The sequence below is a fragment of the Papio anubis genome, chromosome 11 (assembly GCF_008728515.1).
Source record: "Papio anubis isolate 15944 chromosome 11, Panubis1.0, whole genome shotgun sequence".
NCBI lineage: Eukaryota > Metazoa > Chordata > Mammalia > Primates > Cercopithecidae > Papio > Papio anubis.
Window position 1 is genome coordinate 65,934,475 of NC_044986.1, and position 22,219 is coordinate 65,956,693.

Consider the following 22,219-nt stretch of genomic DNA (forward strand, 5'->3'; position numbering starts at 1 on the left):
GGGCAGAGGTGGGGGTGCATATCCTCTAAGCTTCAGCCATCCCCCTCACCCACTCTGGGGGATCTGGGAGGTCACATCTGAGGGCTCTCTGTGGGGAGCTGGAAATACTGCCCCAGCCTGCCCATTAAGCCAGGCCCAGCCCCTCTGGCTCAGTGGCAGTGAGGTCCAGCTCTCTTATGGTGGTGGGGGAAGGGTGTGCTCTTCCACATAGACCCCCAAGACGAATGGAGGTGACGATCTGGCTGGGACAGCTGAGTCACTCTGCCTGCCCTCCGGCTCCAGAGACAGATTTTCCTGGGGCCTGCCTGTCCACGTCCACGTTCTCAGGGGAGGAAGGGGCAGAGGCCTGGGAGCTGATAGGAGCTCCCCTAGGGACGCTTCTCCTTGTGCTTGCTGTTGGAGCAGATGGTGCATCCCCTGTACCCCACACATGCCCTCTGCCCCTCTCCAGGTGAGTCTCTGAATTCTGTTTTCCAGTTCATGTACATCCTTGGGATCTGCCTCATCATGGAGCTCATTGGTGGTGTGGTGGCCTTGACCTTCCGGAACCAGGTGGGCCTGTGGATTTGTGTATCGGCCATGTGTGTACGGAGCACCCACTGTGGGTGCCTTAGGCTGTTAACTAGGGGTGCAGCAGTGAGCAGGGCAGATAACCCCCATGGAGCTTTCATTCTGCTAAAAGAGAATGACAGACACTGAACAAGTAAAGCAGTGACTAAGAAAATGAAGCAGGCTGACATGAGAGTGCCTGGGGAGGAGATGGGAGGACCGTGCTGAAATGGTAAAAGGAGCCAGCCGAGTGAGGTCCCAGCAGAGGGAAGCTGAGCAGAAATGAGCTTAGCATGTGAGCAAAACAGCGTGGAGGCCATGTGGCTGAGGATGGGTGGGGTGGAGAGGGGTGGAAGGTGACGTCGAAAGGGCTGGTCAGGCAGGTCACAGAGGTCCTTGTAGGCCATGAGTTAGGAGCTTGGAGTTTTTTCTAGAGGTGGCAGGAGCCTTTGGAGAGTCTTACGTGGGAAGCGATGTGACCCAGTTTATATTTTACCATGGCTGCTGAGTTGGGGAATGGACAGGGAAGAGTTGAAGGTGTACACAGGGGCCCAGCTGGGAGGCTGTGGGGGTCATCCTGGGAATGGGGTAAGATGACTTGGACTGAGGTGGAGGCGGTGGGCCTGGGCTGAAAAGGTGATTTGGTGTGTGTTTTGGAGGCAGTACCGTCAGAGGCTGTTGTGCTGTCTAGAGGAGTGAGGAGAGGGGCAGGTTGACAGGATGATGCCTGGCATCCTGACCCTGGCAGGGTTTGCAGAATCAGGGCGCCTTAGAGCCAGAAAGGTTCTCATGGCTCCCGGCTCTGGCTCCTTCAGGCAGGATGTATGCACTTCATACTAGCTGTGCCACCTTGGGTGAATTGCTTGGCCTCATGGATTATTAGGGGACACCTAGCTCACAGATCTGATGAGAGAATGCATGTGAAGGACTAGTCATGGTTCTGGCACATAGTGGTCAAGTCCCCACAAGAAGCTGGTGGTGGAGCAGGGCTGACTCCAACCCAGGACTCCGTCTTTCCTCCCATAATCTTCTTCCTTTGTCCTCATCCTGCATTGCTGCCATAGGTGGGGCTCGAGGAGCAGGGCGTTTGCAGAAACCCCATTCTCTGTGTCCACTGCCTGGCCTGCACCCCTCCCTGCCCCAGATAGCTTGGTCCTGGTGCAGCTGGACAGTCGCTGCTGGGACATGCATTAGGGCTGTGAGCCAAGTTATCTTTTTTTAAAAAAAATTGTTTATTTATTTTTTTGAGGCAGGGTCTCACTCTGTCACCCAGGCTGGAGCAGTGGTGCGATCATCGCTCACTGCAGCCTCGAACCCCTGGGCTCAAGTGATCCTCCAGCCTTAGCCTCCCAAGTAGCTGGGACTACAGTCATGCACCCCTGTGCCCAGCCAAATTATCTTTGTTGTCAGCAGTTGCTTTTAAGGCAGCAGGTGCTGTCCCACAGCCCGCGTTGTGCAGACCTCTCAGATGGCCCAGGGTCTGGCCCTGTGAAAATGTTCATGGGAGTGTGATTCCAGCTCGGGTGGGAGCAGGGACCACACTAGTTCTGCTGGGACCTCCTGCAGTGGGACCTAACCACAGGCAAGTCTGCACACCTGGAATCCAGGGGCCTTACTGTCTTATGAGCCCCAGGAAAGGGGCTTTATTCCATTTGCCCGTGAGACTGCTTCTCCCTTTTCCTCTTTTCTACCTGCCCCTCCCTTTGCCTCTTTTCTGCTTATCAGAGCCTCTCTTCTGAGCTGGCAGATCCAGCATACTGGTTCACTTTCCAGCAGACTTGAGGGGAGAGAGCTTTATTCCATTTGCCCATGGGGCTGCCTCTCTGTGCAGGCAGCAGAGCTCCTGGCCAGCCTGCGGCTTTCCAGGGGCTACTGGTTAGTGCTTTCCTGGCTGGAGCCCAGGTCCAGTTTGTGGCCAACTAAACAGACTGCTGGATAGAAGGAGGAATCTCCACTAGCCCCTGACCCCAGACAAGGTTTCTGCTGCTAGGCATGGCTTGACGGTCAGACTGGAGCGGCTTCTCCACCCATACAGGGGCAAGTGGCCATCCCATCAATGGAGTCATGGAGGCACACAGAAGTTAAGAATTCCCCTGAGAGCACACAGCAAGGCAGAGGCGCCTCAGGAATGCTTCCCAGTCCTGTCTTGCTACATGCCCCTCCCTGTCTCTCTTTTCTACTTGTCAGAGCCTCTCCTCTGAGCTGGCAGATCCAGGATGCTGGTTCACTTTTCAGCAGCTGTGAGGGGAGAGATCTTTATTCCATTTGACCATGGGGCTGCCTCTCTGTACAGCCAGCAGAGCTCCCGGCCGGCCTGCGGCTTTCCAGGGACTATGGGTTAGCGCTTTCCTGGCTGGAGCCCAGGTCCAGTTTGTGGTCAGCAGCGTGCATGGCCTTCATAAACCATCCTTCCATGATGGGCAGCAGTTCTAGTTTCTAGCGCACTGCTGCAAAGGCCATTTGATTTGTCATTTTCCAGTGCCCTGTAGGTCAACAGAACATCACCTCCTTCTTTCAAGTGATGGAGCTGGGCTGAGATGAAGGCCTTGGCTGGCGGAACGTCCAGGGGCCCTTCAGTGCTCACAGCTTAGGTTTCCTTGGGCCTGAGGTCAGGCCTGATGGTTTCCCGTCATCCCCAGACCTTGCAGGTGCGGTAGCCTGTGAAGGGTGCTCCTTCCCCTTGGGTAGTGTCACCTCATGGGGAGGGCCTTGGTATGCAGCCCAGGAAGGGTCTTCACTGACGCCTCTCCGCTGTTTGGAGGCTCAGGCCATGATTCATCATCTTGAAAACTTAAAAAATGAGATACAAAATTATAAATGCAGTAAGATCTCTACAATGAAAAAAAAATAGGTCTAGAAAAAGACTTAAAGGAATGGAAATATCAGCATGTGAACTCATATTTCCTCTGAGGGATGAGACTAGGGTGATTTTTCTCCTCCCCTTTATATTTTTCCCTAGCTCTCAATTTTTTTTTTTTTAATAATCAAGGGGAAAATATCACAAAAAGAAAAACAATATCCCTTCCAACTCTAATGTGATATGATTTTGTAAAACAGGAGTCAGGCCAGTGGTGGAGATGGGGAAGGAGTAGCCTGGCTGTTGATGATGGTAGGAAGGGCAGTGTAAGATGGAGAAAAAGGTGAGGAGCAATCAAGGTCAACCTCCAGGAAGAGGTGATTTCCCAATTCCATTTTTCCTTGATCAAGAGGATTTCTCTGAGCCACAACGTAACAAGTTCAGTCTCCAGTGCCACGGGCCCTGTTAACTCTGAGTTATGACAAATCAGAACAAGTCATTAGGCTAAGGATTACATGTTGGGTTCTCAGCGAGGTGCACAGACCACAGCCACAGCCAGGCATTGAAAGCTAAACATACTCCTGGATATAAGAAGGAAACTCCCCCAGCCTTTGACCCCAGGCAAGATTTCTGCTGTTAGGCATGGCCTGACAGTCGGACTGGAGCCGCTTCTCCACTCATACAGGGGCGAGTGACCATGCGCTGGGGAGCCGGGCACAGAGCAGGCCTTAGGAGCAGGAGAAGTATGACACCCTGACCCCAGCCAGGGGCCAGAGGAGGACCTGAGTGACTTCCCCAGCTGTCTGGGTCTCAGCCCTCTTGATACTTGCTCTTGTCCCAGCTTGTTCTGGGACTTCTCGTGAGGGTGTCAGGTGTCAGAGGTGGGCAGCTCCTCATGTTCCCAGCCAGGTGCAGCTGAGCATGGACACCTGGAGGGTCCGGGCAGTAGCGGGTGTGTATATCCCCATCCCAGGCCTCCTCTCTCTACCACCACGGTAGGATCAGTGGACACTGTGGTCCTACCTGACACTGTGGTCAGGGAACAGTGGGGAGCACCAGCCTGCCTATTTTATCATGGCACTGGCACAAGCTGGCTCTGGGCACAACCTTGAGGTCAGAGGCAGGAGAAAGTAGGTGGCACCATGGCTGTCTTGGCCAACACCTGAATATATACAGTTGTCCCTTGGTGTCCGAGGGGGATTGGTTCCAGGACATGCCCCCCCACCAAAGGATACCCAAATCCACGCATGCTCAAGTCCTTTACATAAAATGGTGTAGTACTTGAATATAACCTACACGCATCCTCCCGTAAATCACTCCTAGATTACTTGCAAATACCTAATACAGGACCGGGCATGGTGGCTCATGCCTATAATCCCAGCACCTTGGGAGGCCAAGGCAGGCGGATCATTTGAGGTTAGGAGTTCGAGACCAGCCTGGCCAACATAGTGAAGCTCTGTCTCTAGAAAAAATACAAAAAGTAGTTGGGTGTGGTGGTGGGCACCTGTAATGCCAGCTACTAGGGAGGCTGAGGCAGGAGGATCGCTTCAACCCGGGAGGCAGAGGCTGCAGTGAGCCATGATCACACTACTGCACTCTGTCCAGCCTGGGTGACAGAGTGAGATTCCATCTCAAACAAAAAACAAAACAAAACAAAACAACCAAATACCTAATACAGTATAAATGCTGTGTAGATAGTTGCTTATGCTGTATTGTTCTTTAATTTGTATTATTTTTTACTGTTGTGTTGTTATTTTTTATTTTTCCTTTTCCCAAATATTTTCCATCCACGGTTACTTGAATCTGCGGGTACAGAACCCGTGGATGTGGAGGGCCGGCTGTGTGTCTTTCCCACCTACAGCAGAGCTGTTGGCCGTCCAGAAGTAGAGAGTGCTCCTCGCTGGTCTGGCCAGGCTCCCCAACAGGTGTGCCCCACTGTGGACAGCCGTCGGGGAGTGAGGCTGGAGCCCCCAGTCCCAAGGACACTGAAACATAACCCTCCCCTACCATGGAGATGAGCCTGTGACCCCGGCCAGGCTCTGAGGAAGGGTCTGGCAGATGCTCACTCCACACGCCCCTTCCTGCATTCTCTTTTCTTCTGGCTCCCTGGGTTCTCTTCCATTCCTGGTTGTCACATTAGGCTTCTATCGGGACTGGAGCAGAGGCTAGGGTCCAGGGGCAATGAGGACAAGTCCCCATTCTAGAGGGACTGGGGAAAGGCTGAGATGATGGCTTGGCTCCAGGTGCAAATGAAGGAAGAAAATCCTGGGCCAAGCACCTCTCCTCCAAGTGTTTGTTTTGTTTTTGAGACAGAGTCTTGCTGTGTCACCCAGACTGGAGTGCAGTGGTGCAATCACAGCTCATTGCAGCCTCAGCTCCTAGGCTCAAGCGGTCCTCCCACCTTAGCCTCCTGAGTAGTCGGGACTACAGGTATATGCCACCATGCCTGGATAATTAATTGTGTGTGTGTGTGTGTGTGTGCAGATGAGGTCTCACCATGTTGCCCAGGTTGGTCTCGAACTCCTGGACTCAAGTGATCCTCCTGCCTTGGCATCCCAAAGTACTGGGATTATAGGCAGGGACCACCGTGACCAGCTCCTCCTCCAAGTTTGAGAGCTAGGCCCGCACTAGACCAGCAGCAGGGCCTTCCCAGCCTCAGGTCTCAGGTTGACATGGAAGTGGTGTTAGCCAGAGGCAGCCTAGGGGACCCCTAGCCTGCTCCCTCCCCAGAGGGGGTCTTAGTCCTATGCAGGCAGCTGGCCTGGTAGGAGACTCCAGCAGCCGCCCCTTCCACTCCTTTTCCTACCCCTCTGTCCTCTGTGCTGGAGGAGCTGCCGCCACATGCCTCACCTGCCTCAGTTCCTCATTCATTTAAAAACCCTGAGAGAGGGGTGATGTGGAGGCTTCAGATAAAAACTAGGTTTAAAAGACAAAGCTAGAAAGGGCAGTTCTTCATAGCTTTCTTTGGTGCTTTAAACAACATGCTTTCAAACTTTGTGGCCTTTGATGTTTGCTTACTCTTTGCTTAATTTAGCTTGGTTTTCTAGTCCTCACTGGAACTGCTCCTGCTGGCATGGCCTGGTTTGGAGGGGGATGGGGTGGGGGCAGTGGCCCTGCGTATGTTGGGCATCTGAGAATGGCAGAGGAAGCTAGAATTCTCTCTTCCCTGTCCTCTGAGTGGCTCCCCTGGTCTCTCAGAACATTACCAGTACTGTCAACGTGGGCATAAGCACTTTCCAGTTAACAAACTGCACAGCCAGCTTGCCTCATGGGATCTTCTCACACACACCCCCCACCCCGCCATCGCCCCTCACAGCACAGGAACCATCTCAGTGTCCTCCTCGTCTCCCTGGTACACATACACACGTGCACACAAATACAAGTAGTGCACACTTGCAAGAGCCAGCAGGCCCCAAATTGCTCCCTGATGGGTGTTCGGGGCAGCTGCTGTCCATGAAGCCCAGGGACATCTGTTGCTCCTGCAGGGCCCCCCTTCCCCCAAAAACTGGGCTCAGCTTACCAGATGGAAGGCCTAATTTTTCGAGGCCCCTCTTGAAGTCCGAACCTTGGAAAGTGCCCAGGAGCCGGGATGGTTTGGGGATGGTTTGGAGAGGCAGGCTGTGGCTGTTCACCAGAGATGCAGAGCCTTTCCCCACAGCCACAGAGCAGCCTCTACTCTGCCACTTCCCTTCCTTCCTGCCCTGGGCTTCCCACCTTCATCACACCCTGTTGGCAGCCCTGGGAGAGTCCAAACAGCACAGTGGCCAGTGGGGGTGCTGTAAGTGGGCCAGTGGGCCCAGGTAGGTGCAGAGGACATGGTGGGCCAGGACTGTGTCTGTGGTGCCTCGAGAGTAAGGGCAAGCCGCCTGGGAGGAACCTCCCCACGTGTGGCCTTAGGCAAGGCCCTGACCCTGGCGGCACCCCAAGAGTACGTAGCTCAGCCAAGCGTGTCGTTCAATGCTGTAAGCTCATTCCCCTGCCCCACCCTGGATGGCAGACTGGCCCCACCCTGGTGTCCTGTTTTTTAGGCACCCGCAACCACACCCTAGCCAGCTGGCTTGTCCCTTCATCACCCAGAGGAGCAGGCACCCAAGGATGAAAAAGCTTCGTGAGCTGGGGGCCTCTGGGAGGGTGGGCCCGGGGCCAGGAGAATCCTTGTTCTGCTCAGGCTGCTCGGCTGGAAGGCAATGCTCCCACCCAACTTCTGCCCTGGGGGTCAGTGCCAGGCCCGCGAAGGGCCATGGGTTGGTGAGTTGACAGCCGTTCACAGGAGCCTGCATCTCCTCTTTTCTCTTGGGGCTGACTCCAGTCTTCTGCAGTCCCAGGCCTGCTCCAGAGCTGCGTTTATCATCAGCAGAGGACTTTCCTTCTGGCTACAAAGGCCAGTTTCCCCGAGCCCATCTCCTTTTTTTTTTTTTTTTTTTTTTTGAGATGGAGTCTCGCTGTGTTACTCAGGCTGGAGTGCAGTGGTGCCATCGCGGCTCACTGCAGCCTCTGCCTCCCAGGTTCAAGCGATTCTCCTGCCTCAGCCTCCCGAGTAGCTGGGACTACAGGCGCATGCCACCATGCCCCGCTAATTTTTGTATTTTTAGTAGATACGGGATTTCATCACATTGGTCAGGCTGGTCTCGAACTCCTGACCTCAGGTGATCTGCCCACCTCAGCCTTCCAAAGTGCTGAGATTACAGGTGTGAGCCACCGCGCCAGGCCTCGATCTCCTTCTTTACCTTGACTTTGAGCAGAGTGAGGCTCAGGGAGGAGGTGGGTGCTACAGGCTTTGTTCATCTTTTCCTGATCCTGGAGATAATTTTGGGAGATGGCTCCAAACCTGAAACTTGGTTTCTTAGCAAGTTTGTCAGACTGGGAGTTTGACACCCTGGTCCCAGCGGCTCTCTGCCAGTGGCGAGCTGGACAACCTTGGACTAGCCACATCGCTCTATGGGCTGCAGGGTGTTTGTGAGAGTGGGGCTGGCCAGGACTCGACCCTCAGAGGCTGCCTCCATCACAGTCAGTTTTTTGAATAAGAGTTGGAGCCTCGGTTTCCCATGGGATTTGTTTCCCACCGACATGTGGGTGCGAAGTAGTACCATAGAGTATTCGTCTCCTTGAAAAACAGACAAATCTTGAATAATAACACCAGGACCTACGATGTGCCTGGTGTCCTGCTAAACACCTTCACAGCTTTTGTTCATTTAAATCTCACAACATTCCTATGAGGCAGAGAGTGTTTTCCTCCTGATTTTTCAGGTGAGCAAACAGAGGCTCAGAAGTTACAAGAAGTAGCAGAGGCCTGGGTGGCTGTGGGGACCGTGTCCTTGATTATGAGGCTTGACAGCCCCTCTGGGACTTGGTTTTTGATCCTCAGAGCTGGAAGTTACCTTAAAGATAGGCCTACGGGTTTGGCTCACAGTGGAGAAGCTGAGGCCCAGAGAGGAGAAGTAAGCCGTGATGGGGCCTGGAACCAGGATCCTGTTGTCCCAGCGTACGCTGTGGTGCCACCCCCGGGAATTGTCTGGCTCTTCAGGCCGGCAGCGCAGCCGAGAATGCCCCCTTTGTCCCCAGTCTCTGCTGATACTCGACCTCCGTGCTCTGAAAGCTGCAATTGTTACAGTGAGCTGGACTGCCCCCGCTCCTGCCCCCGCCCCTTCCCACTGTGGGGCCCTTTGTGCTCCTGGGTCTCAGCACAACAGCCAGGCTGTTGATCCAGAAAGTGCAGCGTGACTGGGAGAGGGCGGCCTGCCATGTTCCTCCTGGCAGGAATTGTCCCAGCCCCAGCCGAGGGGGACTGAGCGCTGCAGTGATGAAGAGAGCGGTCCATGTGAGGGAGGTCAGGAGACCTGAATTCCAGTCCTGGCAATACCCCACCCAGCCTGCTCTGTGACCTCACTCCCTCCCCAAGTCTCGGTCTCCTCATCTGTAAAACAAGAGGCTGGATAGTGGAGGAGTGTGGAGAGGCGCTCTGGAGGGCAAAGGGAAGATTCCAGTGTGGGCCCATCCCCGGGCGGTAGAAAGAACACTGGGCCTGGGACCAGGACAGCCAGGTCTCAGCTCAGGCATGGCGGCATCAGGGCTGTGTGTCCCCAAGCACAGCCCAGCCTCTCAGGGCCTGGGCTGTCTGGTCTGTAAAGGGAGTGGAGTGAATTACTCCTGCTGGAACATAGCACAGGGACTCAGGCATCAGGTGAACACTGGAGGCACCAGCACATGGCATTCTCTACCCATCCAGGCTTCCGGGGAACCTTGAGTTGGACTCCAGGAGTGTGTGGTTCTTTTTCTTTGTAATTTCTCCTTTTGAATAGACCATTGCCTTCCTTAACGACAACATTCGAAGAGGAATTGAGAACTACTATGACGATCTGGACTTCAAAAACATCATGGACTTTGTTCAGAAAAAGGTGAGCCAGGTGCTTTGGGGTAGAGATGCACCCCCCGTGCCTTTAGCCCCCCATTCAGGCCCCTGCTCAAGAAGATGGGGTGAGGGGCCAGGTGACTTATCCATTCCCAAAGCAGGTGACTGGCCAGGTTGGGAGGCAAGGGTAAGCATGGATGGTCCACCAAGGATGGGGAAGCCAGGACCCAACCTTCTCAGCCAGTCCTCTGCCCACATTCCTGGCCCAAAACCTTGTCACCCTTCTGTCCCTCTCCAGTTACACTGGCTTCCTATCTTCCACCCCCAAATACAAAGTCAGGCGTCGCTATAAGCAACCTTGCGGGGTCCTAGGGTACCACCCTCCAATGGGCAAGGATCCTCCTTCCTTGAGGGTGAGCAACCTCGAGGGGAGAAACCTCCCCCAGTCCAAAGCCCCCTCTGCCAAGTCTCTTCAGTGACAACTCACTCCTTGTCAAGTGAAAGACAGCCCTGATCGGGAGAAAGCTCTTCACTGATTTCAGTTTCCCCCAAATATGGGACACTGAACCAGACTCCTCTTACTTCCATGACACTTCTTGAATGTGATGATGATCCTGTTCCTTTTGGGACACATCTCTCCCCTCTAGGTCCACCCAAATCTGTTGGTGCAATACTACTACCAATAATAGCAGTGGTAGGGCCAGCCGCTGTCCTGGGTGGCTTTTGTACATCAACTTCACTTGGTCCTGAGCCTCAGCTTCCTCACCTGCATAAGGGGAATAATGACAGGAAGCTCTTGGGGCGTCGTCATGAGGATTACCTTGACTTAATTTAGGAGACGTGCTTAGAACAGTGCCAGGCACAGGGTGAGACCACAGCGCCAGCCGCGGGGATCGTTGGTATGTTCTCCTGGGTGAGGACAAACAGAGTGAGGGCCGCAGGACCACTCAGCCGGGGCAGCACTTCCTGGGACATAATCTTGGGGGCCTCAGCTGGCCTGGGCCCCTGTGCCAGCCCTCAGTGGGGACCAGCCTCTCCCCACACGCAGGGCCACTTGCTGTGGCCGCACCCTTGGCCCAGACCTTGTCTTCAGTCACAACAGGTGCAGCCTCTGGAAGGCCTTTTCCTGCCAGGGATGTGCCTGCCAGCTTGGGCCGGGAGAGCTGACTTCTGCTCCGGGTGGAGTGACATGTTTTTATTGGAACCAGCCTTTAGCTGGCTTGGGGATTTCATGTCTCCTGGGGTGGAGGTAGGAGGTGATTAATGCTGAATGAACACTTGCTTGGTGCCAGGCCCAGTGCTGAGTGCTTCCTGCATGGCACTATATGTAATCACAGCTCAGCTGTGCAGAGCTGCCATCCTTATTCTTGCTTTACAGACAACTCTCTGAGGCTCAGAGAGGCTGACCAACTTGCCTGAGGTTGCACAGCAGGGAGTGGTGGTCTGAGGATTTGACCTTGGGTCTGTTCCATTGCAAAGCAAATGCCCTTTGAACTGCATTGCAGAAAGACACTTCCAGGTCCCGAAACCTGATGGCTTAAGGGGCACTGTGGGGACTCTGAAGGGTGTCTGGCTACCAGGACATGTACCACAGCCCTGGTTGAGCCCTCCAGTCCCAGCTCCCTGCTTCAGCTGGCTGGCAAAGCTTTGCATGGTCCAGCCTGTGCTGCCCTCTCAGCCTCATGCTCTGCGCTCTCTCTGTTCCAGGCTTGCTGGCCTCCACACCTGTTGCTGAAATACAAGCTTGTTTCTGTGTGGGGCCTTTGCATGAGTCGGCTGGCTTCTTCCTGTCTCCGTGTTTCAGAGGAAATATCCTCTCTATAGAGAGCCCTTTTGTGACCTTCCAACCTAGAGCCGCCCCTCCCCAATCTTCCCCTGTTTCTCCATTTCCGGGGTGCACAGCACCTTTCCATCCAGTGCTCACTCTGTCTCTCCACTGGAATGTGTTCCACCTAAGCAGGGGCTGCGTTGCTTTTGCTCACCCTGTCTCTCCAGTGCTCAGGACAATGCCAGTCACATACCTGCCATCAGGAGGATTAGCAACTACTTCCTACAGGAGCAAGGAGGGGAGGCAGGGAGGGTTTGGCTAAGGGGAGAGTCCCAGGCAGATTGTGAGGTTCGGGTGCTCTCCTTGCTAAGGGCAGGGCCAGCTGAGCTGGACAGGGTGGCTCCTAGGGCGGGTGCAAAGGTCAGTTGAGGTGCAGGGACTTTCACAGAGTCATGCTTGGTCTCTGGGACTTTAAGGGCCATCTTTTCCAGCCCAGCACCTGCACTTGGGGACACGAAGATGAAGAAGGTAGAGGCCAGTTGTCAAAGAAGCCCCTTTCCTCCCAGTGTCTAGTCTAGTCACTATCCTGATATTCCATCAAGAGGCAGCCCAGCCTTGGCTTCCATACCTCTCCAATGACAGGGGGTTCACTACCATGTAGGCAGCCATGCCACACTTTGACAGCTCTGACTTGAAAGTGTACAGCCTCTCCCTGCACCAGGGTGACCCACATCATGAACTGCGTCCGTCTTCTGGCAGGGCCCTTTCCTGTCGTGGGAGCGGGGCCTGGGTGATGACGGCAGCTCCTCTTTCCTGCTTGCTTCCCTCCTTAGTTCAAGTGCTGTGGCGGGGAGGACTACCGAGACTGGAGCAAGAACCAGTACCACGACTGCAGTGCCCCTGGACCCCTAGCCTGTGGGGTGCCCTACACCTGCTGCATCAGGAACACGGTAGACACTGTTCCTGTGGGGGGTGGGGGGCTGTCAGGGACCCCAGATGGTACAACTCTTCTCTTGTTTCTCTCCCCAAGTTGAAGATGGGTGGTGTGGGTGGATGGCGGGGAAGTAGGAGTTGGTGGCAGAGCGGAGGCTTTCCTGATTCTCAAGGGCTCCTGAAAATGGAGCTTCTAGGGGTTGGGGGTGGGGAGGCCATATCTTTCTTAGTGGTGTTGGTTAACATCTATTGAGCACCTACCTTGTGCAGGCCTGCTCTGGGCACTTTGGTGGTATTTACTCATTTAGTATTCACAACCCTGTGAGGTACGTACTGTTATTTTACCCACTTTACAGATGAGGAAACTGAGGCACCCAAAGGCTGGGTGTCTTGCCCAAGGTTGGCAGGGCTGGGATGAAGTGCAGGCAGCTGTTACCTGAGCTACACTCTGGAGAACTGTGCAGGCCAGGTGAGGGCAGCAGGGAGAGGCGCCTAGGCCAGGGGAGCTTAGCCGGGGAGAGCTGGCTCTGCAGTGTTAGTGGAGCCTGGTAGAACCTGTACCTTGGACATCTCTATTAGTCTTTAGTCTTGAGGTCCTGGTGATCCTCAGCAGCAGAGTGCTTGGAAGGGGGTCTGATGACGTAAATGCCAGCCTCTTCTTCTTCCCAGCACAATCCTCTCGGCTCTGTCACCTTGGTCATTTGGGATAATGTCCTGTGTAGTCAGCGCTTAAGTGAAAGTCTTCATCAGTCCTTGTGTTTGACAAATGTGTCCAGAAACTGTTTCAGGATTGGAACGAGGTGGAGAGCTTTGCAATTACTCATGGGCCAGATAATCATGGAAAGTTTCTCTCCTGACATCCCCACCATTCTGTGCCCACTGCCAGATTCTGTAAACTGAGCAGCTGCGGGTGGGGGCCTCGCCCATGAGTCAGAGAGCCAGTGCCAAGTGCACTAGCTCTAAAAAAGGCTGGGCAGGAGGGAAACTTTGTTTGGAAATGTTAGCTGCCATTTTAGGGTAGTTCTCTGGGAAGGGGGTTGCTGAGGAGGAGCAGAGTTTCCAGAGAGGCCTGCATGGGGCGATCCTGAGCCTCGTCACCCAGGGCAGCAGCATCTGAATACCTAAGCTGAGATGTGGAAGCCGAAGTTGTATTCATTCATTCATTCAACACATTTTGGCTGAGGACCTACTCTATGCCAGACACATTTCCAGGTTCTGGGGGTGTAGCAAACAAAGTCTCTGCCTGCGTGGAGGTGACATCCTACTGGAGAAAACTGACAAACAAAATAAGTAAAAGATAGTTAGAGGGTCATAAATGCTAAGGAGAAAAAGAAAGTAGGGCGTAGAGGATTGCAGTTTGGGATACTGAGAAAGGTGAGATCTGGGTGAAGCTCTGAAGAAAGCGAGGAAGGTGTCTGGAGGAGGGGCATTCCTGGCAGCAAGAACAGCTGTGCCAAGGCCCCGGGTGGGAATCACCCCAGGGCGTTTGAGAAATGCACGGAGTGGCTGGAGCACAGGGAGTTACAGGGGAGGATGGTAGGAGTGGAGTCAGGGAGGAGTGACAGGGGCCATACAGGGCTGCATGGAAGAGCGGCACTCTGACTTGGTTTCACAAGAATCAGCCTGGCTGTTGTGAGGAACATGCTAGATGAAGGGATAGAGTTAGGGGCTGATACGCAGTGATCCAGGGGTCACAGGTCATCTTGTCCAGGAAGGTGCTCTTGGATCAGCACCTGTGGCAGCGGGAGCCAGAAGCGGGACTGGGCAATGAAGGGAGCTGAGCAGTGATGCAGCCTCAGCTCAGTTCGGCTGGAGGCCTCAGCCACATCTACAAGGACAGCTCTTCAGAGTTGTCCCCTACTGGGATGAGGGGGCCAGGCCTTCACACTCCCACCCACATTGACCAGGCATTGCATGAGTCCAGTGGTCCACCCAAGAAGGGACTTGCTGGCTCTGTTCAGCCAAGAACAGACTAATACACCAAGAGCAAAGAGAGGGATTGATTGATAATAAGGAATTGGCTTGTGTAATTATGGAGGCGGGCAAGTTCCAAGATCTGCAGGGTGAGTGGGCAGGCCAGAGACCCAGGAGAGCTGAGGGTGGAGCTCCCATTCAAAGGCTGATCAGGCTCCAAACCTAGGAACAGCCAGTGTTTCAGTTCACGCCCGAAGGTAGCCAAGCAGGGAGAAATCTCTTATGGTTACTGAGGAGAGGGCAGTCTTCTGTTCAGGCCTTCACTGATCAGATGAGACCTCTCCCCCTTGGGCAGGGCCATCTGCTTTACTTAGTCTGCTGATTTAAACATTAGCCTCATGCAGAAACATCCCTGCAGAGACACCCAGGATAATGTCTGGCCAAATATCTGGGCATCCCATGGCCGGGTCACGTTGACATATAAAATTAACGATCACATGAAGTAGTTACTGCAGGGGGCTGACAGCTAAGGGCTGCCCGCAGCATCCCTGCACCAGGCAGGAGAAGACAGATGCTTGGAGCTGGGTGGTGGTGGTGGTGTTGGAAGTGGTGACATTCTGGCTGTATTTTGCAAGTAAGCCTACAGGATTTGCTGGCATAGCAGATGTGGGCGATGAGTGAAAGAGAGAAATCAAGGAGGATACCCAGGTTTTGGTCTGAGCCACAGGAAAGATGGAGCTGCCACTGCCTGAGAGGGGAGGACTGAAAGGAGGCAGGAGGCGACCAGGAGCTCAGTGTGGACATGGGGGGCTTGAGAGCCTGTTCAGCATCCCAGCAGGGATGTCAAAGATGCGGTTGGATATAGGAGTCTGGAGTTCTGGGGACGACTAGGCTGGGGGTATAAACACGGACACCGTCTGCAGAGAGGGTAGAATCTGAAGACAGCATCTGAATGAGAGCACCGAGGTAGGGAGGAGCCTTCCCCTGGCCGGGGTTATCTGACCCTGTGTTACACATGACCATTGATTCTCCCTGTGCCACCACACCTGGATGATTTTCTCTAAACGTGAAACAGGGCATTCCCTTCCTCCATAGAACTGGTTGATTTGTGTCCAAATCTATTTATTTTACACTATACCATTCAACCTAGGATTTGAACAAGTACACAGGAAATATGTAGTGTAAAAAACTAAAATAACATTAAAAATCAGGACTGTGGAAACTGTATTCTCAGATAGGAGGCCTAGATGGTGGAGAAAAATATAAAATCCTGCTATCTAAGCCTCAGGGCCTCATGGACTCACTGAAAAGGAGCTGAGCCTCATTTCTGGTGGCTTGGAGCAGGGCTCCCCCACCTCTAGGCCATGAACCAGTACCGGTCAGTGACTTGTTAGGAACCAGGTCTCACAACAGGAGGTGAGCAGAGGGTGGGGGAGCATTACCGCTTGAGCTCCACCTCCTGTCACATTGGCAGTGGCACTAGGAGCACGAACCCTATTGTAAACTGTGCATGCAAGGGACCTAGATTGCGTGCTCCTTATGAGAATCAAACTAATGCCTGATGATCTGAGGTGGAATGGTTTCATCCTGAAACCATCTTCCCCCACCCCTCCGCACCCCATCCTGTGGAAAAATTGTTTCCCTTGAAACCAGTCTCTGGTGCCAGAAAGGTTGGAGGCCGCTAGCTTAGAGTTTCCTGGCAGCCAAAAGGAAAAGGGAGACATGGTCTGTTACATTGTTACTGTTCAGCAGAACATACCAGTTCTTCAGGAAAAGTAACTTTTTCTCTAACACTCAGCTTTAACAGAAATGTCTTAAATGAGCTTCCAATAGAGGATTTGAGCCATAGAAGTTCACATAGGGCTGTAAAATCTGGTTATAGCAGGGTATATCCTTGGGAGCTGTTGGTGCGGAGGGCAGCGTGCTTCTACATTAAATGGCTCCAGACTGCTGTGCCTGCTGAGCTCTTAGGACAAATTTTCACGAACCTCCCCTTCTTTGTTGTCGGCTACCCCTTAGGGGCCTGTCGTGAAGGCCCCCCTCCCTGTCCCATTAGCTGCTCAGTCTGCTCAGGGTGAGAGGATGCACACACGAACGTTGCTGTGATCTTCTGGCTGCCCAGGAGTCCCCTTTCTGACTTCCTGTCCTGTGGCCCTGTGCAGGATGGAAGAGGCTGCTGGACCCTGGTCTTGGGGCCTGTGAACTTCAGCAGAGCCTCTTGTAGAATATCGATTCTGTGGTCAGGCAGGTAAACCCAGGCAGGCTTTACTTTTGGAAAGACTATGGATGCATCCTCTGGCAGGGCGAGGTGAGTCCCCCCTGGGCCTGGAGAAGGGTTCTGGGCTCTGGCACCAGAGAGGCCTATGCCAGTCGCCTGTCTGCTAAGAGACTTATCACCCCCGGGTCACCAGGGCTGGCCCAGTGAAGTCACTCTTGTCACCTCCTTACGTACCATGCAGCTTACCTATTTGTTATGTTCATTATCTCCCTTTCTGCAGCGTAAGTTCCATGAAGGTAGGGACTTTGTCTTGTTGTTCAAGACTTTTGTATTTCAAGTGACTAGAACTGGGCTTGGCATGCAATAGGTGCTCAGTTAATATTTGTTCAATGAACGAATGAATGATGAACCAACGAGATGGAAAGCATTCACTCCCATCATGTGCCCGTGCACCTGCTCTCCAGGCCTGACCCTCTCCATTGGGGTCGTGTTTATGGCCTGGAAGGGCCAAAAACACTGGCTGGAACTGAGGCTACCTGGAGAACCAGCTAGACCGAGGGAAGTTATCTTGCCTGCACATCAAGCCCTGACATTTAGATTGACCCAGATGACATCTGGAGCCCAACCCTCTTTCTTGGAAGGAGAGAAGACACCCTCCCTTACCTTTCCAAGGGCAGGAATTATGAACAAATCACACCTGCCAGCATTCCTGTGCTTCTCCATGTGTCCGGCCCTATGATAAGCACTTTACATGTGCATCTTACTTTATGTCCAGAACAGCCCTAGGAGGTGGGGTTCTGTGATCATCACAGCCTATTCATTCATTCATTCATTCATTCATTCGCTCAGTTAACAAATATGTATTAAGTACCTCTGCGTGCCGGTTCCTTGGCAGCCCACCTAAGGTTGGTCACAGCTCCTAAGTGGCACAGCAGGATCTGGACCCAGGAAATGTAACACCAGAGGGTACACTGGGGGCTCTGCTGTTGACTCCCTGAGTCATCACTGGCGCCTGTGGCATCCATCCCCCACGGCAGTGTTCACTTAGATGTAGAGCAGCAGGGCTGGTGGGGGTCACGGGCTGGACCAGGGAGTCTCACTCTCTTCCCTGGTGGTTGGAGAAGGAGACCCTGCAGGGCACAGGTGGTGATGGGAGGTGCCCGCGGCAGCCTGTGAGTTAGGGCCTGCCTGGGGAGGGGTTTGACGAGGTCTAGGGCGTGACCACAGCTTTCCCTATGCCTGAATTAATCAGTAGTTGGGAAATCTGGAGAGCACCTCTCTTCCCAAGAAGGAAGTTTTGGTAGCCCTCTCTGCTGGTGGAGCAGTGGTCTATGGAACAGGGAAGTGTGGCCAGGAGCCCTGGCCTGGACTTCAGGTAAACCACAGCTGACCCTGTGCCAGCTGTGGTCTGAGGTTTTCCTCCCCAAGAGCCAGCGGTACAGGAACAGCCCCACCCTGACTTCTGAGACGGTGCATTACCATGTGAGCGAAGCGGTGCTGTGAGGCGGTCATAGCCCAGGAGCCTGGGCAGCACGCCTTTCTCTGGGGTCCTGATCTGCTGCTTGTGGAGGGGCGGTTCTCCCTTGTAAAAGTCATGGAACCTGCGTTCCTACAGTGTTTTCACGGGGCATTTCTCGGAGGAGGAGGTGGTTATGATGGAGACTCAAGCCAGACTGCCTGGGTTGGAATCTCAGCTCCATCCCTGCTGGACAGTGCAACTCTGTGCTTCAGTTTTCATCTGTAAAATGGGTAGGATAATAGTGCCTTTTTGAGTTAGAACCATTATAAATATTAGCTATTATACATTTCCATTTCAGACAGAAGTTGTCAACACCATGTGTGGCTACAAAACTATTGACAAGGAGGTAATGTCTTTGAAACGCCTTTCCCTGGAAATGTTGCTCTTCCTGTTCCACCCTGGGGTGATTGGAGGGGTTTATTGAGGTCGGGGTTCTGGCCACTGAGATTTTCCAACATTCCTGGCTGTGACCCAGAGCCAGGGCTGCTGGGGTTTTCCACCCCCACTCAGACACAGAAGGGCTCAAGGAACCAAGAATTCCCCCAGGCTGGGGGATGCCACCTGTCAGGGTTTACCAAGCACCTACTGTGGGCTGGTCCACATGAAGCCACCACGGCCCTTCCTGGTACCCGCAGTGTGCTGTGCGCTCAGCCATGCTCAGTACCAGCTTGCCTCCACTGGGACCCAGGAGTCCTAGAGGATGGTAACCCCCTCTGGGGGCTGCCCTTGGGTCAGCTTCCTGGGCAACACTCCTGGTCTAAGAGAGAAGCAGGGGTGGTGCTGAGAAGGGACCTAAAAGGAATGGTGACCTGACATGCAGAGCAGTGGCTTTCAAAGTGGGGTCCCCAGTCCAGCAGCAACAGCATCCCCTGGGAATGTGAGAAATGCGCATTCTTGGGATGGGGCTAGTGGCTGATTCTGACACATGTTTGAGAGCCATAGAACAGCAGTGGTTCTCAACCCCTCAGAACCAATGGCCATTTTAATAACAAACAGTGGTAATGTCCTATGTATTATCCCCAAGTGAAATTCACAGATAACCTGCCTACATGCCCGATTCCAAAACAATTAACATAATGATCTGAGATAAAGTAGAAATGAAATACAGCAATTTACAGCTCTTTAACATAGTTCATCATGTAAGTGCTTAGGCAGTGAGGGGTGCAGGAGAAGATACAATGTAGTCAGGTGTCTGCACTGATGTGAGGCATCCCTGAGGCTGCAGTAGCTACAGGGCAGCTGATAGGAGGCATTGTGTTGGCGACTCACATACCATGGGCATCATTTTTGCCATTGGCATGGGCATGGTTTTTAAAAACGGTGAACAACTCTTGATAAAGTTCTGAATTAAATAATGTATAATCGGCCGGGCGCGGTGGCTCAAGCCTGTAATCCTAGCACTTTGGGAGGCCGAGACGGGCGGATCACAAGGTCAGGAGATCGAGACCATCCTGGCTAACACGGTGAAACCCCGTCTCTACTAAAAAGTACAAAAAACTAGCCGGGCGAGGTGGCGAGCGCCTGTAGTCCCAGCTACTCGGGAGGCTGAGCCAGGAGAATGGCGTAAACCCGGGAGGCGGAGCTTGCAGTGAGCAGAGATCCGGCCACTGCACTCCAGCCTGGGTGACAGAGCGAGACTCCGTCTCAAAAAAAAAAAAAAAAAAAAAAAATGTATAATCATTCCTTAATTTACCTAGTAGTAGTTCTGGAAAATTCATGGTATGTTAAAACCAATGCAGAAATGCTTTCCCCCCCCCCCCCCCCCCCCACCTCCGAGACAAAAACGCTCACTGTTGCCTAGGCTGGCCTCAAACTCCTAGGCTCAGGCAGTCCTCCCAACTGAGCGTCCATAGTAGCTGGGACTGCAGGCACATGCCACCATGCCCAGCTCTGCTTTGTTTTTTATATGTACCTGGAGTGGGGCTATTGGCTTGGATAATTATAGACAGGCTTTCCATGTATGGAAAACATCCGTGAGGCTTTTCATGCAGGGATATCTGAGAAACATGCAGGCAGGGCAGTTGTTTGTGGAGTAGGATTACCCTGAGCTCTGCAGTCCCTCAGCCCCCAACCTCGATTGCTGGGGCAACCAAAAGTGCCACCACGGTGTCCCCAGTCCTCTCTAGAGAACAGTACTGTCCATTAAGAACCAGAATCTAGGGCCACCTTCTCATGCTGCATATGGGAAACTGAGGATCACAGCGGTTGAGGGACTAGCCTGGACATTGTGTAACTGGCAGAGTCGGGACTGTGGCTCTTGCCAGCCCAGGTGCTCTTCTGCGCTGACCCAGCTCCTTCCCATGCAGCGCTTCACCGTGCAGGATGTCATCTACGTGCGGGGCTGCACCAACGCCGTGATCATCTGGTTCATGGACAACTACACCATCATGGCGGGCATCCTTCTGGGCATCCTGCTCCCCCAGGTGGGCCGGCCATGGGTTCAGAGAAAGTGTGGCTTGGTGATTGCAGAAGGGCAGAGAAGGTGCAGAGCGGGAGAGCGAAGGGGCTTTTTCCGTAGAAGTCCAGAACTTGCCCAGGGAGGGCTGCACGGCTGGAAGGAGGGGTGAATGGCAATAGCAGTGGTGGCAAAGCTCTTCCAAGTGCTGCGCAGGCACTGCTGCTTCACTTCTTTTTTGTGAGGGAGGCACTATTACGATGCCCATTTCACAGAGGAGGAAACTGAGGAGCCACAAGCTTCAGTGACTTGCCAAGATCCCCTAGATAGTGTGTAACAGAGCTGGGGTGGAGGCAGAAATCCCAGAAGGGAGGGGCCCTTGCTGATCGGGCACAGCGAGGAACTCTGGGATTTCCTGGGAGAGGGAAAGGGGGCCCAGGTGGGGGAGAGGGGGCCCAGCTTCTTGGGCAGTGTGGGTGCTGAGAGAAGTCTCTGCTGTGGGTGTTGCCCAGGTCACACAGGGCCATGAGGGCTTGGGACTGGCTGCTTGGATTTCTGGGAGCCAGGAGCTGCGGGGAGGGCTGCTCTGATGCCCAGCAGGCCCTCACCAGCCCTGCCCCTTCTTCTCAGTTCCTGGGGGTGCTGCTGACGCTGCTGTACATCACCCGGGTGGAGGACATCATCATGGAGCACTCTGTCACTGATGGGCTCCTGGGACCCGGTGCCAAGGCCAGCGTGGAGGCGGCGGGCACGGGATGCTGTTTGTGCTACCCCAATTAGGGCCCAGCCTGCGATGGCAGCTCCAGCAAGGACCGTCTGGGATAGCACCTCTCAGTCAACATCATGGGACTGGACAGGGCTGCGGCCCCTCTGCCCACACTCAGTACTGACCAAAACCAGGGGTGTGTGTGCCTGTGTGTGGGTCCCACGGCCGCTGCCTCCCCAGGGGGCGGAGCCTGGGCCTCCCCTAAGAGGCTTCCTTCAGGCAGCTCCAGAATCTGTGCCCGCCTGGGGCCTGGGGAACAAGGCCCTCCTTTCTCCAGGCCTGGGCCACAGGGGAGGGAGAGCCTGGGGCTCCACTCAGGGCCCATGTCATCTCTGGCAGTGCCTTGGCCGGTGGTATTCAAGGCAGTTTTGTAGCACTTGTAATCGGGGAGAGGGAGTGTGCCCCTCTGGCCGGAGGGAAGGGCATCTGGGGAAGGGCAGGAGGGAAAGAAGGAAGGGCTGTCCCCACAGCCACGCCCATGACCAGGTTGGCCTCTTCTCAGCCTCCCAGGTGCCTTGAGCCCTCTTTTGCAAGGGCGGCTGCTTCCTTGAGCCTAGTTTTTTATGTGATTTTTGTAACATTCATTTTTTTGTACAGATAACAGGAGTTTCTGACTAATCAAAGCTGGTATTTCCCCGCATGTCTTATTCTTGCCCTCCCCCCAACCAGTTTGTTAATCAAACAATAAAAATATGATTTATTTTTATTTATTTATTTATTTGCCTTTCCTGTGTGCTGTTTTGTTGGGGCGGGGGTAAGGAAGGCTGCAACCTGGATTTGGAAACCTCTTGTGGATGCGAGGATGAAGAGGGAGCATGGGATGAAGACTTCGCATAGCTTGGGACACAGGCGGGGGTGGTGGTGGGGGGAAGCCACAGGGCCAGAGGTGACCACGCCTGTTTTACCGAGAACCGAGGGAAAGAGCCTGGGCCAGGTATAGCATGAGACTCCACCTCCAGGAAATGGGGTGAACGGGGTACCAGGGAAGCGGAGTTGCCCACAGGTCCACTT

General features: G+C 53.9%; 1 protein-coding gene across 2 annotated transcripts in view; it reads left to right on the plus strand.

The window, feature by feature from the left end:
- The window catches only part of TSPAN15 (tetraspanin 15), a 55,426-nt gene extending 33,500 nt beyond the window's left edge, over window positions 1–21,926 (plus strand). The window contains exons 3-8 of one of the 2 annotated variants that reach the window (XM_003903844.4): window positions 478–552; window positions 9,646–9,741; window positions 12,297–12,413; window positions 18,346–18,393; window positions 20,354–20,470; window positions 21,073–21,926. In XM_003903844.4, coding sequence (XP_003903893.1) covers window positions 478–552; window positions 9,646–9,741; window positions 12,297–12,413; window positions 18,346–18,393; window positions 20,354–20,470; window positions 21,073–21,222 — 603 coding nt within the window. In that variant the 3' untranslated portion in view covers window positions 21,223–21,926. The remainder of the gene's footprint in view (window positions 1–477; window positions 553–9,645; window positions 9,742–12,296; window positions 12,414–18,345; window positions 18,394–20,353; window positions 20,471–21,072) is intronic. The other variant, XM_009214781.4, reaches the window with a different exon arrangement.
- The last annotated feature ends 293 nt before the right edge of the window (window positions 21,927–22,219 follow it).